This window comes from Somniosus microcephalus, unplaced genomic scaffold, assembly GCF_052327205.1.
Source record: "Somniosus microcephalus isolate GS21.2 unplaced genomic scaffold, FLI_Smic_1.0 unresolved_chr1, whole genome shotgun sequence".
In the NCBI taxonomy this organism is placed as follows: domain Eukaryota; kingdom Metazoa; phylum Chordata; class Chondrichthyes; order Squaliformes; family Somniosidae; genus Somniosus; species Somniosus microcephalus.
Window position 1 is genome coordinate 292,551 of NW_028225179.1, and position 17,143 is coordinate 309,693.

Here is a 17,143-nt window from a genome sequence, read left to right on the forward strand (position 1 = left end):
CACGTGTCTAACCCGGTGTGACCCTCGGGACACGAATGTACTGTCGATATGCTGTATGACCACTCCGAACAGTAATGAATAAAATGATGTTGTTTTAACTCTCCGAACCCTCGAGCCTGGAATTCTTCGTACTACGGAACTCAAGAAGAGGACCAGAAAAACCCGGTTCTTACAACTTGGCGTAGTCACGGCAGGATCGCAAGACATCAAGAAAGGGGAAAAAGGTAAGCACTGGAATTTATTGTGCCCTTTTTGCACCCTGTCTCTGCAATCTTTATTGAACGAACCAACCGGGTAGCGTACCCTCTGGCTGGCGGTTAACGGAGCACAGGTCCCATTGCTAGCTAGCACGTGGCAGAGTCCGGGACGACTCTAGTCTATTTTAAACTTATTCGTTAAGTCTACGACCTGTGGCAACATGATGGAACCAAGTAGAAAACCAACGACAGAAAAAGGAGGCAGAGCCCCTCCTGAGACCACGTTAGAAGAAATAGTAATCCAACTCAAGCAGTATATAGAAAGTACGTTCAATGTCCCACAACATGAATATAATATCGAACAAAAATTTGGTGCCTCAAAAGGACAATGGTCCCTTGATGATATAAAAAGAGCATGGGGCAAGACCACCCGTATGAAAGGAGGGAAAAGAAAAACGGGCTGGGTATTGGCCACCTTGAAACAGTGTAGGCAGAGAGGGGAAATAACTCGGAAGGCGGCAGAGGCCAAAGTGAAAGAACAAAAAACAGCTCTCCATGAACAAATAACAAAATACAAAACCGAGTTAGAGAAACACCAAAAATGCCTTGAAAAAGCAAACGAAAGAGCAGAAAAGTGGAAGGCAAAAACCAAGAAAGAAAGGGAGATACACAGGGAAAATAGGGAAAATCCCGGAGTGGTGACGACTACTCCAACACCCTTGTATCCTACCTATCCTGCAGCGCCCCCTACAGCCCCTCCGGCATATGAACAGCCCACGCTCCAACCCCGATCAAACGAAGCCCATATTGCTAAAATAAATACCCCTCTTACGGACTCATCAGATGAAGAAGATATAACCAAGAAACCACCCCCACGCCTTGCCCCCATCAGGTTACAAAAACATGAAGTAGGCGGCTGAAATCTCCGAATTTATACCTATTACCCGGCCAACCCAAAAGATATAGATCAATGGGCAACTGATATGCCGCACCCAAAGAAAAGCGGAGTAAAAGCCTGGCAGCTCTTGGAACGAAAAAGAACAATCTATAACCTGCACCCATTTGATGGATGCCAGGTTATAGCAGTAGTAGTTAGTGCAAGAGAGTCGGCCGCCCTGACGGCAATAGTAAATATGGCCGTCACCAGACGAGCAAACGCCCTACTTAACGCAGCCAGACAAGCACACCAAGTGGCCTTAGCGGCGCATCAAGCAGCCAACCCACCTCCAGCTGCCGGAGCCGCACTCCCTGCCGTACCACCTCCAGCGCCACCAGTCCTAATAGTCCCCCCCTGACCTAGCTCTGGTAGAATCAGAAGCCGATAGGACAGAAGGGTGGACGGCCATTAGGAATTGGCTACAGGAAAGGGGCCCGACCAATCCAGACTGGTCCAAAATAGCCTCCTGTGTCCAAAAAGAAAAAGAAGACCCCAATGACTTCGCCGGTCGTTTCGCCAACCAGTGGGTAGAGTACTCTGGCATGGGACAGAATACCGAAGCAGAGGTGGATGCCTGCACCCATGAACCATTGAAAAACGCCTTTATGAGTGGTTTGAGACCTGACCTGGCAAAATTGGTAAAATTAACAATGGCAAACTGGAAAACAAACGCAGTTTCTTTTGCGGACCTGACCCAACAAGCCGTAACCCAGGATAGAGAACACTGTGCCCAGCTCCGAGCCATGAAACTAAACCCCCCGGAGCGAGTAAACTCTGCACCCCCCTGGGAAAACCCAGATAAGAAACCAGGCAATTGCCACAAATGTGGGAAAGAGGGACACTGGGCTAGAACATGCCGAGTGGGCAACAGGGGTAGAGGAAGAGGTGGGGGAGGACAATGGCAAGGACAGGCAGTCCCAGATAATCAACCCGGCACAAATCCGTGGCAGACCCTGGGCGCCGCCGGCCTGTATGATACCCAGGCAATTACCCCCTCCCCACCGACCCTTAGCCCTGGAGAGATGGCGATGGTAGAAATGTACCGGAACTCAAACTCCACCGGAAGGGAAACCTTCGACAGCATAGCCAGACAGCATTCAAAAAACCAATAGACCCCACCAACGAACCCCCGAAGGTAGAGGTACCTTGGCAACTGAGAGCTTTAATCACCCAAGCCAGGGACGGCCTCTATATGACTTTGTTGGTGGGAAAAACAGATAACTCACCCCCACTGGAAGTAGACTGCCTATTGGATACAGGAGCAGAATTGACGGTCTTCCCCACACAATATGCCCAAGACTGCCCATTAGATGGAAAGACTAAGGTGGTGTATTTAGCAAGCGAGACTTTTAACTACAGTGTAATCGACCGAGGGAAATCTCGGGGAAGAAACTGGCTCTCGAGAAAGTGCCGAAAGTTGAGCAGCAGAGGGCTGAGACACAGGAACTACCCTTACACAATCCCGAAATGGTCCTTTACACGGATGGGTCATCCTTTGTGAAAAAAGGAACCCGATTGGCAGGGTGGGCGGTCACAACAGAATTCGATAGAACCCACAAAATGACCTTGTGTTTCGGCCCCCATGAAACAAGGGAAAAAGAACTTTGCAGACTACTACAAATACAATGGTCATTGCATTGCCCATACCACCCCCAATCATCGGGACAAGTGGAAAGAGCAAACAGGACAATTAAACAATGGCTCACTAAGTATCACTCTGAAGGAGTGCCATGGCCTCAGGTCCTACCCCTTGTCCTATGTAGTATTCGAGCCACCCCGAATAGGACCACTGGACTCAGCCCCTATGAGGTCGTTACCGGTAGACCAATGTCGCTACCCGGAACAATAGATCTACGTAGGGCTGACATTCATCTTCTAAGTGACACAGTACTAAAGTATTGCAAAGATCTAACAGATGCTGTCAGTTTTGCTTCCCAACAGGTCAGCGCAGCTTGGCAAGAACCCCCACCGGGAGGACACAGTTTAGTCCCCGGGCTACAAGTTTGGGTAAAGAAAATAAAGCCAGCCCCCCTGGAAGACAAGTGGGAAGGTCTGTATGTCATCCTGTTGACCACAGGAGCAGCCGTGAAAGTACAAGGAAAGAAGGCTTGGATACATGCGTCACACGTGAAAAGAGATACGACAGGAGCTCCAACAGAAGAATAAATTGGACTTATTGTGTACCATGATTCCCATCAACATATTGCTAGCCATCTCCTTTACCCCTTTTCTAACATGGGTAGGAGGTATAGAGAATAACTTATTTTATCGGACCCACCTACAGATACACGGAAACCGGAGTGTATGCTACCCCCTGGCCACATCAGTGGAATCCTTGTTTGCAGCCACACCAGGTTGGCAACCCCTCCCACTATATACCGCCGACATAATGAAACAGACATGCAAGGGCCAGACGGGTCGATATAGCCAGGGCGTTCGGGGGCAATGCGTGCAGCTAATAAGCTCAACAGACCCCGGTTGCCGAGGGCTCATGGGTGAGAATTGCACAACGTCAGGTAGCTATCCCCTGTGTTTTACGGGTAAAGGATGGGGATGCGTATATGCCCTTATCCCCCAGGACAAAACCTGCATACAACAACAATGTGCCCGACACCACTGTCAGGTACACAGGGGCCAGCTGGCCTGTACATGCGAGGAACAAAGGTGCTTTAATGTCACAGCAGGAAGACAATTCATTTGTGGTCAGTGTAACGGGACCCATGTATCATCCGGTAAATGGATCTTCCCATTTGATACATTCCAGCTGTCCGGGTCTGGGGGAAACTCAAATGACCCCCTTAACTATTATTATACACAGTTTGCGAAGGTTAATAACCGGGAGGTCAAATGTTACCGAGCGAAGCACGGGTTTGCGTTCCTCCTCAATGGAACGTATACAACAGCGACGCCAAAACTCCCCTCTCTCTTCGCAGTAGGAGTAATCGCCCCCGTAGCTGTTCCCTGCCCCACCAGTACACCATCCAGACGGAAACGCCGAGCAGTCTCCGAGGAGTTCTGTGCAGATTGGTGAGATCCGACCACACTGGGTAGTTCAGTAGGGTGGGGTATTCTATCGGCCATATCATTGGGAGGGGGCGCAGGAGTGATAGCAGCCAAGAATAGGAATTATCTAATGTGCGGAATCACCCTCCTGGGCAATAGCACCATTAAAGCATTAATCGCCATAAATAAGGAAATGGCAACCCTACGTCTTTTTAGCATGCAAAACCGATATGCTTTGGACTACCTCTTGGCACAAGAGGGAGGTATGTGTATGATTATAGGAGACAAATGCATTACAAACGTCAATAGTGAGAGACAAAATATCCAAGACGCTATAGACAAGATTAAAAATCAACTGGCCGACTTCATTGAAGCCGGAGGGGGTGAAGGATGGTTTACATGGCTGAAAACATTGGGACAGAAATTACTGTATGGTTTGATTGTTATAAGTGGTGTAATTTTGGGAATTATTATTGTTGTAAATAGTATCAAATGTTGTATAAGTCATGCAGGAGCTACTATACCCCCTCGTCTCTCCCGAATTAGGGTAGAAGTAGACACAGCAAAGCAGGGGGAACCCCCAGAGGAAGCCTGTTTGGTCACAGAATCACAGAATCTACAGTGCAGATAGAGGCCATTTCGGCCCATCGAGTCTGCACCGACACATACCCCACCCTATCCCCGTAACCCCACGTATTTAATCCCCTAACACTAAGGGTCAATTTATCATAGCCAAATCAACCTAACCCGCACATCTTTGGCCTGTGGGAGGAAACCAGAGCACCCGGAGGAAACCCACGCAGACACAGGGAGAATGTGCAAACTCCACACAGACAGTCGCCCGAGGCCAGATTTGAACCCGGGTCCCTGGCGCTGTGAGGCAACAGTGCTAACCACTATGCCACCGTGCCCCCCTACACAGTTATCTGTAAATTCGAAATTAAAACCCTTTTGGTTGTGTTCATGGCCAGAACACAAACAAAACAGAGACACAGGGTGTGTTTTTGATAAAGTGCACTATCAAGAGTATACCTTGTATATAATGATTCTTGTAGATTGTATAAAGAATCAAAGGGAGGGATGTGGAAACGTGAGTAAAATGGACAATGAATTGGCTTACAAAAATGGTTTGGATGTGGAAATGGGAATAAAATGGGCAATGAATTGGCTTACAAAAATGGTTTGGATGTGGAAATGGGAATAAAATGGGCAATGAATTGGCTTACAAAAATGGTTTGGATGTGGAAATGGGAATAAAATGGGCAATGAATTGGCTTACAAAAATGGTTTGGATGTGGAAATGGGAATAAAATGGGCAATGAATTGGCTTACAAAAATGGCTCCACACAAGGAAAGTCTAGATTAGATTAAAAAGCAGCCCCAGCTGTGCAAAGTGCAAAAGCTAGCAGAACAGAGAATCTGCCTCAGCCTGAGGCCAAGTGTTAACGAAGTGCTAACGACCAGATCAGGGCCACTGAAAGGGCCTAACTGCTGACTAGAGAATGATTGACTAGCCATTGTTCGGTGCCCACAGCAGTGAGACAAGTCAGGACCTGCTTGCCAGACTGAAGACCAGATCATGGTCAAACCGAAAGGGCTTGAGTGATTCCCATTGGAGAACGCTTGTTGCCAGGGAAGTGATGTAACAAAACACTTGTTGCCAGGAAAGTGATGTAGTGACCCTTGTCCCACGGTATAATAGGGGCTTCCCCACCGGTATTCTCTCTCTCTTAGCCAGAAGGCGTGTGGAACATCAAGAGGGTCAGACATCTCCCGGGGACGTAAATGCTGGCACCACGTGTCTAACCCGGTGTGACCCTCGGGACACGAATGTACTGTCGATATGCTGTATGACCACTCCGAACAGTAATGAATAAAATGATGTTGTTTTAACTCTCCGAACCCTCGAGCCTGGAATTCTTCGTACTACGGAACTCAAAAAGAGGACCAGAAAAACCCGGTTCTTACAGCTGTTTTCTCCTTCCATGTACAAAGGCCGATGATATTCAGATCCTGATGAATCGAGCGACTCTGTCTGATCTTGAGGTGATGTTTGATCTGAGCTTCCTGTCTGTAAATGCTCCACTTCTAAAACCCTGGAAAAGGAGTTTAGAAAGGGGGTAAGAGGGAGAATGTTGTCTCATGTCCCCCTTTCCCAGCCCAGGCTGGTGTCTCTTCAGATCCTGGGACCTTTTAAATCTCTTCCCACAGTCAGAACATTTAATCAGTCTGCACAAGATAAAAAATCACAGGATTGGGGGTAATATACTGGCATGGGTGGAAGATTGGCTATCAAACAGAAAACAGAGAGTTGGGATAAATGGTTCATTCTCGGGTTGGCAGTCAGTAACTAGTGGTGTTCCGCAGGGGTCAGTGCTGGGACCCCAACTCTTTACAATCTATATTAACGATTTGGAGGAGGGGACCAAGTGCAACGTATCCAAGTTTGCCGACGATACAAAGATGGGAGAGAAAGCAGTGAGTGAGGACATAAAAAACCTGCAAAAGGACATAGACAGGCTAAGTGAGTGGGCAGAAATTTGGCAGATGGAATATAATGTTGGAAAGTGTGAGGTTATGCACTTTGGCAGAAAAAAATCAAAGAGCAAGTTATTATCTAAATGGAAAGAAACTGCAAAGTGCTACAGTACAAAGGGGTCTGGGGGTCCTGGTGCATGAAACACAGGTTAGTATGCAGGTACAGCAGGTGATCAGGAAGGCCAATGGAATCTTGGCTTTTATTGCAAGGGGGATGGAGTATAAAAGCAGGGAAGTCTTGCTTCAGTTATACAGGGTATTGGTGAGGCCACACCTGGAATATTGCGTACAGTTTTGGTTTCCATATTTAAGAAAAGATATACTTGCTCTCGAGGCAGTTCAGAGAAGGTTTACTCGGTTGATTCCGGAGATGAGGGGGTTGACTTATGAGGAAAGGTTGAGTAGGTTGGGCCTCTACTCATTGGAATTCAGAAGAATGAGAGGCGATCTTATCGAAACATAAGATTGTGAGGGGGCTTGATCGGGTGGATGTGGGGAGGATGTTTCCACTGATGGGTGAGACTAGAACTAGGAGGCATAATCTTAGAATAAGGGGCTGCCCTTTCAAAACTGAGATGAGAAGAAACTTCTTCACTCAGAGGGTGGTAAATCTATGGAATTTGCTACTTCAGATAGCTGTGGAAGCTGCGACATTAAGTAAATTTAAAACGGAGATAGACAGTTTCCTAACTGATAAGGGAATTAGGGGTTACGGGGAGCGGGCAGGGAAGTGGACGTGAGTCTAGGTTCGGATCAGCCATGATCCTATTGAATGGCGGAGCAGGCCCGAGGGGCCGTATGGTCTACTTCTGCTCCTACTTCTTATGTTCTTTTTCTCTTCACATATCTATAAAAGCTTTTACAGTCAGTTTTTATGTTCCCTGCAAGCTTACTCTCATATTCTATTTTCCCCTTCATAATTAATCCCTTTGTCCTCCTTTGTTGAATCCTAAACTGCTCCCAATCCTCAGGTTTACCGCATTTTCTGGCCAATTTACAGGAAACTTTGTTATCTGGCACTGACAGGACCGAGCTGGTGCCGTTAGATCAAAACAGCCGTATAAACCAGCGCGAATGTTAAAACATACAGAGCTTTCCAGCTCCGTGTGAATCAACAAACCCTCTTGCTTAGCAACAGCTTCAAAACAGTCGGCTGCAGCTGCAAGCGTCTCTAGCTGAAGCTGTTGCTTAGCTACAGACCTTGCAGAGCCTGACTGGGGGAAAAAAAAGCAACGAGAAGTAAAAAAACTTATAGAAAACAGCTCCTGAATTTTGCTGGTAGATAGAGCTTTCTGGACTTTTAACCTCCGGTTAAACGAAAGTTTCCTGTATATGTCCTCTCCTTGGATCTTATGCTGTCCCTAATTTCCCTTGTTAGCCACGGTTGAGTCACCTTTTTTGTTTTATTTTTGTGCCAAACTGGGATGAACAACTTCTGTAGTTCATCCATGCAGTCTTTGAATGTTTGCCATTGCCTATCCACCGTCAACCCTTTGAGTGCCATTCCCCAATCAATCCTACCCAACTCGCTCCTCAGACCATCGTAGTTTCCTTTATTTAAATTTAGGACCCTAGTCTCTGAGTCAACTACTTCATTCTCCATCTTAATGAAGAATTCGATCATATTATGATCACACCGACCCAAGGGGCCTTGTACAACAAGACTGCTAATTAATCCTTTCTCGTTACATAATACCCAGTCGAAGATGGCCTGATCTCTGGTTGGTTCCTCGACATATTAGTCCAGGAAACCATCCCGTAAACACTCCAGGAATTCCTCCTCCACAGTAGAGGACATGAGAGTGGGGGAGGGAGTCCCTTTAAATGTGGAGGAGGTGGGTGTCCCTTTAAATGTGGAGGGGATGATGTCCCTTTAAATGTGGAGGGGGTGGGTGACCCTTTAAATGTGGAGGGGGTGGGTGTCCCTTTAAATGTGGAGGGGTGGGTGTCCCTTTAAATGTGGAGGGGGTGGATGCCCCTTTAAATGTGGAGGGGGTGGATGCCCCTTTAAATGTGGAGGGGGTGGATGTCCCTTTAAATGTGGAGGGGGTGGGTGTCCCTTTAAATGTGGAGGGGTGGGTGTCCCTTTAAATGTGGAGGGGGTGGATGCCCCTTTAAATGTGGAGGGGGTGGATGCCCCTTTAAATGTGGAGGGGGTGGATGTCCCTTTAAATGCGGGGGGGGGCAGAGTCCCTTTAAATGTGGAGGGGGTGGGTGTCCCTTTAAATGTGGAGGGGGTGGGTGTCCCTTTAAATGTGGAGAGGCGGGGCCGCGCATGCTCATTCGGCCCCCTCACAACACCAGGCTGCCAGTACGCCTGCGCGGGGCCTCCGAGGAGGAGGCGGAAGGCCGGGCACGGGGAAGAGGCGGAATCAGCGGCCGCGGTAAAGTCAAGTGTTGGGGAATCGATTTAAATCGAGGTGAGGGGGGAGCAGAGAGCGAGATTATAAAGTAAAAGACGAGAAAAACCAAACCTGAGAGTCGGGCAGGCGGGACCTCCGCGGACACCGAATGGAGCGCCGATTGTGACATCATCAGAGGAAGAGGCCCAATCAGGTGGATGGAGACTGGCCCGGCCTGGGACTGACGGGAGCTCTGACCAATAGGAAGAGGGCTGAGCTGGGAGGACTGACCTGGGCGGCCTGGTCCTCCAACCAATGGTGGTGCGGCAAGGGGGCGGGGCCTCCTCTCCAACTCAGGTGCGCTGGGGCCGATTGTGACGCGCTGTCCCCAGGTGAAAAAAGGGAAGAGGGATAAACCTGGTAACTACAGGCCAATCAGTCTAATGTCAGTGGTGTAGGTGGGCATTCTTTACCTGGTTTACGGTAATTTACCTGGTCAGGCAGCCTTTGCCACTGCACTGTGACCAATTCCAATCAGTGGTTTTGAATTGCTAAACCCCCCCCCCCCCACCCTCCAGTTCTGACTTGAGGAACTTATAATTAATGATATATTAAAAACGGACAAATGGTCTGGATGCAAGAAAGTCAAATTTTATTAAAACTAAAGAAATTACACCACACGATCAAAGTAATCACGGTAAAATTGCTTAACAGGGGAAGGCAGACGGCAAAAACGAGGGATAAATGGCTACAATGTTAACCGTACAATCTTAGCAACATTTCCCTTAAATTACCACCCCTTTACTTCTCCCTAGATTGTCTTGCTAGTGGGTCAAAACCTTGCTCACCTGCAGTCCAAAGAGTAAGAGACAAAAAAGGGGGCAGAGGACTTCCTGGGGGTCCCTGCTGTTTTCGCGCCGAAAAGTCCGAATACACAAGAGAAGGGCATTTAACTTCCTCCATTCATACATGGAGACATCACGTAGTAGTCAATTTCAGTGAATGGATGTGTGTTAGCAACCCATTGTGCTTGCCGTCCGATGATTGGCTGATTCAAATGGGCCACTCCCCAGTGTAAACAAGCAGCTTGTAGGCTACCAGACCCACCCAATACCACAGGGTGACTGACAGCTCAGTCTCCATTCAAACTTACTACAGGGCAGCGCTGAGCTTTTCATATGCTAACAGCCTGTCTGTCCTTTTCTGCTGCCTTTTAAAATTCTGTTTCCATGAAGTCTGTTCAGCCATTTTTATGCCCTGGGCAATTTAAACAGTCCAAAACTCAAGTATACATCTTTTAATAAAATGTACAATCTAAAAGTGTGCGATTTTCACAAAGTTCTTTGATTCCAGTGTCCAAGTGCTGCCTAGCTTACGAGCTTTTTAACGCAGCCTTTTGCGGTTCTGGGTATGTTTCAAAACATTGTCCAACCCAGAGACAATTTAAATCACACAAGTCTTCGTCCACGATGTGGATTAATATTTCCCGATCTTCGGGGGCTGAGGGGATTTTGCGACCCCTACAGTGGTGGGTGAACGACTAGAGACCATTGTCAAGGACAAATTTAATTCTCACTTGGAGAAGCATGGATTAATAAGGGGCAGCCAGTATGGATTTGTTAAAGGTAAATCGTGTCTGATTAACCTGATTGAGTTCTCTGATGAAGTAACAGAGGGTTGATGAAGGTAGTGCAGCAGATGTTGTATATATGGACTTTCAAAAGGCATTTGATAAAATACCATATAAGAGACTTACTCTGAAAATAGCAGCAGAGGGAATTAAAGGGCTAATGGTAATTTGGGTATATAATTGGCTAAGGGAGAGGAGGCAGTGAGCAGTGCTGAGGGATGTTTTTCTGACTGGAGGGAAGTATGCAGTGGGTTCCCCCAGGGGTCGGAATTAGGACCATTGCTTTTCTTGTTATATATAAATGACCTGGACTTGGGTATAGGTGAACAATTTCAAAGTTTACGGATGATACTGTTTACTATGTTGCCAAGTTTTGTGAGTGTAGTAGTAGCAGACTTCAGAAGGACAGAGACAGACTGTGAAATGAGCAGACACAAGGCAGATGAAATTAAATGAGGATAAGTGTGAAGTGATGCACTTTGGGAGAAACAACAGGGAGAGGCCGTATAATCTAAATGGGACTATTTTGAGGGGGTGCAAGAGCAGAGGGACCTGGGGGCCCATAGTCACAAATCTTTGAAAGTGCCGCGGCAAGTTGGTGAGGCGGTTCAGAAAGCGTATGGGATACTTGGCTTTGTAAATAGGGCCATTGAATACAAAAACATGGAAGTTACACTAAACCTTTACAAATCACTAGTTAGGAACATAGGACAGGAGGAGGCCATTCAGCCCCTCGAGCCTGTTCCACCATTCTATGAGATCATGGCTGATCTGTGACCTAACTCCATACACCCGCCTTTGGCCCATATCCCTTAATACCTTTGGTTAACAAAAACCTATCAATCTCAGATTTAAAATTAACAATTGATCAAGCATCAATTGCTGTTTGCGGAAGAGAGTTCCAAACTTCTACCACCCTTTGTGTGTAGAAGTGTTTCCTAATTTCACTCCTGAAAGGTCTGGCTCTAATTTTTAGACTATGCCCCCAGTCCTAGAATCCCCAACCAGCAGAAATAGTTTCTCTCTATCTACCCTATCTGTTCCCCTTAATATCCTGAAAACTTCGATCAGATGACCCCTTAACTTTCTAAATTCCAGGGAATACAACCCTAATTTGTGTAATCCCTCCTCGTAACTTAACCCTTGAAGTCCAGGTATCATTCTGGTAAACCTACGCTGCACTCCCTCCAAGGCCAATATATCCTTCCGAAGGTGTGATGCCCAGAACTGCTCACAGTGCTCCAGGTGTGGTCTAACCCGGGTTTTGTACAGCTGTAGTGTTTTGGCCTCAGCTGGAGTCTTGTGTACAGTTCTGGGCACCACACTTTAGGAAGGATGTCAAGGCCTTGGAGAGGGTGCAGAGGAGGTTGACCAGGATGGTACCAGGGATGAGGGACTTCAGTTATGTGGAGAGACTGGAGAAGCTGGGATTGTTCCCCTTAGAGCAGAAGGTTAAGAGACCTAATAGAGGTGTTCAAAATGATGAGGGGTTTTGATCGAGCAAGTAGGGAGAAACTGTTCACTCTGGCAAGTGGGTTGGTAACCAAAGGTCACAGATTTAAAATAGTTACTAAAAGAACTATAGGTGAAATGAGGAGAATTGTTTTCGTACAGAGGGTTGTTCAGATCTGGAACGCACCATCTGAAAGGATGCTGGAATCAGGTTCCACAGGGATTTTCAAACAGTAATTGGATGAGTCCTTGAAGAGGGCTAGTTTGCAGAGTTCTGGTGATAAAGCTGGGGTTTGGGACTAAATTGGACAGCTCTTCCAAAGACACGATGGGTACAGACACGATGGGCCGAATCACCTCCTTCTGTGCTGTTAGATTCTATGATCAGTGTGAAGTCGCTGGTGTGTCAGCAGGTTGGATGACTGAGTGAATCCCTTCCCACACACGGAGCAGGTGAACGGTCTCTCCCCAGTGTGAACTCGCTGATGTGTCAGCAGGTTGGAGGGCCGAGCGAATACCTTCCCACACACGGAGCAGGTGAACGGTCTCTCCCCAGTGTGAACTCGCTGATGTAGCAGCAGGTGGGATGAATTTGCGAATCCCTTCCCACACACGGAGCAGGTGAACGGCCTCTCCCCAGTGTGTAGGTGTTGGTGTCTCTTGAGCTCCCCGGAGCTTTTAAAACTCTTCCCACACTCAGAACATTGAAAGAGTCTCTCCCCAGTGTGAACTCGCTGGTGTCCCTTCAGCTCCCCGGAGCTTTTAAAGCTCTTCCCACAGTCAGAACATTTAAAGGGCCTCTCGTCAGTGTGAACTCGCTGATGTATCAGCAGGTTGGATGACTGAGTGAATCCCTTCCCACACACGGAGCAGGTGAACGGTCTCTCCCCAGTGTGAACTCGCTGATGTAGCAGCAGGTGGGATGAATGAGCGAATCCCTTCCCACACACGGAGCAGGTGAATGGACTCTCCCCAGTGTGAACTCGCTGATGTAGCAGCAGGTGGGATGAATGAGCGAATCCCTTCCCACACACAGAGCATCTGAACGGCCTCTCCCCCGTGTGTAGGCGTTGGTGTCTCTTGAGCTCCCCGGAGCTTTTAAAACTCTTCCCACACTCAGAACATTGAAAGAGTCTCTCCCCAGTGTGAACTCGCTGGTGTCCCTTCAGCTCCCCGGAGCTTTTAAAGCTCTTCCCACAGTCAGAACATTTAAAGGGCCTCTCGTCAGTGTGAACTCGCTGATGTGTCAGCAGGTTGGATGACTGAGTGAATCCCTTCCCACACACAGAGCAGGTGAACGGCCTCTCCCCAGTGTGTAGGAGCCAGTGTCTCTTCAGATACTGAGCGCTTTTAAAGCTCTTCCCACAGTCAGAACATTGAAATGGTCTCTCATCAGTGTGGACAAGTTGGTGTTGCTTTAGTTCCCCGGGGTTTTTAAAGCTCTTCCCACAGTCAGGACACTGAAATGGTCTCTCCCCAGTGTGAACTCCCTGGTGTGTTTGCAGGTGGGATGAACAAACAAATCCCTTTCCACACACGGAGCAGGTGAACAGACTGTCCCTGGTGTGACTGTGCCGTTGAACTTCCAATGCTGACGGGGAACTGAAGCCCTTCCCGCCGTCCCCACCTTTACCCGGTTTCTCCCTGGTGTGACAGTGCACGTGTCTCACCAGGTCAGGCCATCGGCTGAATCCGCGTCCACACACTGAACACGTGTGCGGTTTGTCTGCGTTGCGATCCCTGCTCTCTCCTTCCATGTGCAAAGGTCGATGATATTCAGGTCCTGATGAATCCAGCGACTCTGTCAGATCTTGACGTGATGTTTGGTCTGAGCTTCCCGCCTGTAACTGCTCCACTTCTATAACCCTGTAAATTGAGATCAGAAAAGGATCAGAGGCAAACTGTTGTTTAATTTTCCCCTTTCCGAACCTAGGGGCAGTGAAGCTGATTTTCAGGCCCCAGGTTGGTTGAAAGGATCAGCAGTAATGGCGGCTGTAATACCCACAAGCCCCCGCGCTCCAGAAAGTGCTCTGTTGACTCTGAGTCCCGCGCATGTGCTCATGGCCCCCGCGCTCTCCTTCCTGCTCTACAATCGCCCGTCCCGATCGGTCCGCAACACGCATGCTCAGCACACAAAACCCCGCGGTTGGAACATCGGGCGTGCATGCGGAGCCGCAACATCTGGTACGCGTGAGCGGCTCAGGTGGGGGCGAGTCGGTGTTTCGCCTCAGCCACAGGGAGGTGCGTATGCGCAGGACGACCCAACATTCTTCCCGTCAGCAATCACTCCCTCATTTCTTTAATAAAAACAGAAAATGCTGGAAATACTCAGCAGGTCAGGCAGCATCTGTGGAGAGAGAAACAGAGTTAACGTTTCAGGTCGATGACCTTTCGTCAGAACTGCTTGCTCTTTAGTGTCAGCCAGTGGCTCAGTGGGTAGCACTCGCGCCTCTGAGTCAGAAAGTTGTGGGTTCATAGTCCCACTCCAGAGACTTGAGCACAAAAATCCAGGCTGACACTCCAGTGCAGTGCTGAGGGAGTGCGGCACTGTCGGAGATGCTGTCTTTCGGATGAGATGTTAAATTGAGGCCCTGTTTGCTCTCTCAGGTGGATGTAAAAGATCCCATGGCATTATTTCAGGAAAGAAAGACTTGCATTTATATAGTGGCACCAGATATCCTAAAGTGCTTTACAGCCAATGAAGTACTACAATGAAGTAGTCACTGTTGTAATGTGGGAAAGAGCAGGGGAATTATCCCCAGTGTCCGAGCCAATGTTTATCCCTCAATCAACATAAAAAAAGATAGATTATCTGGTCATTATCACATTGCTGTTTGTGGGATCTTGCTCTGCGCTAATTTACTGCCACATTTCCTACATTACAACAGTGACTACACTGCAAAAGTACTTCATTAGCTGTAAAGTACTTTGGGACGTCCAGTGGTGGTGAAAGGCGCTATATAAATGCAAGTCTTTCTTCCTTCACTGGTCTCACCAGCGACCTCTTCTGGCGGTTGCTGGATTGACAGCCGAGAGTCCGCGCATGCGCACAGGGAGCAGCGGTTTGGGCCGAGTCCGGCACAGCGACCCCTCCCGGTCACCAAGGGTAACAACCGCGCATGCCCAGAGGAGACCAACCCCCGTCCCCCACTCGGAGCTGCACCTGCGCACTCGGATCCTGCCGGACGGAGTCGGCGCGGGGCCATTCCGGGGAAAGGCCTTGGTGTCGGTTCCAGAGTCGCGATCGGTGACGCGAAGTGAGTTTTCTCCGCTCCGATTGGGTGGAGAATGGCGCGGGGTGGATCGGGAGAGAATCGAGAGAAATAGAAAAACCTGAGAGTCTGCGAGGCCCCGGACCGAGCGGCGGCACTTGGACGGTGCACGTGATCTCCTCGGGGACACGTCACCCGGGCCCGCGGCCTGATTGACGGCAGCTTCCCACCAATAGGGAGCGAGCGGGGCGGGGCTGGAGGAGCGAGCCGGCGGCGTGTCCTCCAACCAATCGGGGAGTCCGAGGGGCGGGACTAGCGCCGGCTGATTGTCTGATCCGCAGGGCAGCGAGTTTCTCCAGTCCCTTGTTCAGGGCCCGGGGCCAGGGGAGGCTGTGGGCCTTTATTCCCCGCATTGGACACAAGGCTCTTTGGCTCAGGCACAGGGTGACGTCGCACTGAAACTTTCCGCTCTCCTTTACAAAGATGGCTCTTTGTCTCAGGCACAGGGTGACGTCGCACTGAAACTTTCCGCCCTCCTTTACAAAGATGGCTTATTGTCTCAGGCACAGGGTGACGTCGCACTGAAACTTTCCGCCCTCCTTTACAAAGATGGCTTATTGTCTCAGGCACAGGGTGACGTCGCACTGGAACTTTCCGCTCTCCTTTACAAAGATGGCTCTTTGTCTCAGGCACAGGGTGACGTCGCACTGGAACTTTCCACTCTCCTTTACAAAGATGGCTCTTTGTCTCAGGCACAGGGTGACGTCGCACTGAAACTTTCCGTCCTCCTTTACAAAGATGGCTGCCGTTAACCTGGGCCTGTAAGGGGAAGAAATCCCCCCAACTGCAAACACGGGATCTTCAGGTTATTATTCGGGGGCTTGCCTCCTGCACGAGTTGTTTATGAAGCCTCCCCACCCACCTACCGGTCCATTACTCCCTCCGTCGCGATTCTTACCCGCTGCACCATCGCCCTCCCGGCTTCAGCTCCTCTCCATCTCCAGTAACGCACTGCGCATGCTCAATATACCAGCCCCCCCCGCGCCTGCGCGCTGGGCTCTTGTAGTCTGGGTGCGGCACGTGGTCCACTGCAGGGAATGCTGGGTAAAAGACCAGATTAGTGAATGGAACATGATTTACTGTGATCAGATTGAGGACTGAACCATGTTCATTCTAGTAGTCATGGTTTGTTTCTGCTGATCTTAATAACCCCTGTATCTGCGCTGGAGATTAATATTCTGTTTAAATAGTGAATAAATAAAGCTCGAGGAACAGCACCTCATCTTTCGATTAGGCACTTTACAGCCTTCTGGACTCAACATTGAGTTCAACAATTTCAGACTTTAACCCTTACTCCCATTTTTCATGCTGTATGATTTTGCCATCCCCATTTGCAACATTTTCCAAGACTCGGTTTCACAGCCACATCTCTTTCCTCAGCAACTGTCTCCGGTTCCAACTTATTCCACGTGGATTCCAACTGAACTTCCACCCTTCGTGTTTCAGATCCACCCAGGATAACTTTCCTGCCTCTTACCTTCGTAATATCTGTTACATCTCCAGCTTTTTCCAGTTCTGATGAAGGGTCCCAGACCTGAAACGTTAACTCTGTTTCTCTCTCCACGGATGCTGCCTGGCCTGCTGAGTATTTCCAGCATTTTCTGTTGTTATTTCAGTGAATAAATAAGCTTTGTTTCAAACACAAAGTGTCAAATATTTGATTTCTCCATGATAAGAGAAGACGAATTGATGTTCTGTTCCAGACTGTTTAATTTTTGGGCCTTTTCTTACTCGAGATTATTTCCATTCTCATCTCGTTCGCCTTCTACCAC

The 17,143-nt window shown here is 48.6% G+C and overlaps 1 protein-coding gene and 1 pseudogene across 4 annotated transcripts in view; one reads left to right on the forward strand and one right to left on the reverse strand.

Moving 5' to 3' along the window:
* Nucleotides 1-17,143, reverse strand: part of LOC147093059 (uncharacterized) — a 106,599-nt gene that overhangs the window by 69,566 nt on the left and 19,890 nt on the right. For 2 of the 4 annotated variants that reach the window (XM_085974249.1, XM_085974248.1), the window contains exon 3: nucleotides 9,649-13,965. The exons of 1 other annotated variant lie outside the window; for it this stretch is intronic. In XM_085974249.1, the coding sequence (XP_085830375.1) occupies nucleotides 12,471-13,856 (1,386 nt within the window). In that variant the 5' untranslated portion in view covers nucleotides 13,857-13,965 and the 3' untranslated portion in view covers nucleotides 9,649-12,470. Of the gene's footprint in view, nucleotides 1-9,648; nucleotides 13,966-15,948; nucleotides 16,412-17,143 lie in introns of those variants that run through there. One more of the 4 variants, XR_015074674.1, reaches the window with a different exon arrangement.
* On the forward strand, nucleotides 3,236-6,035 carry LOC147093060 (uncharacterized; annotated as a pseudogene).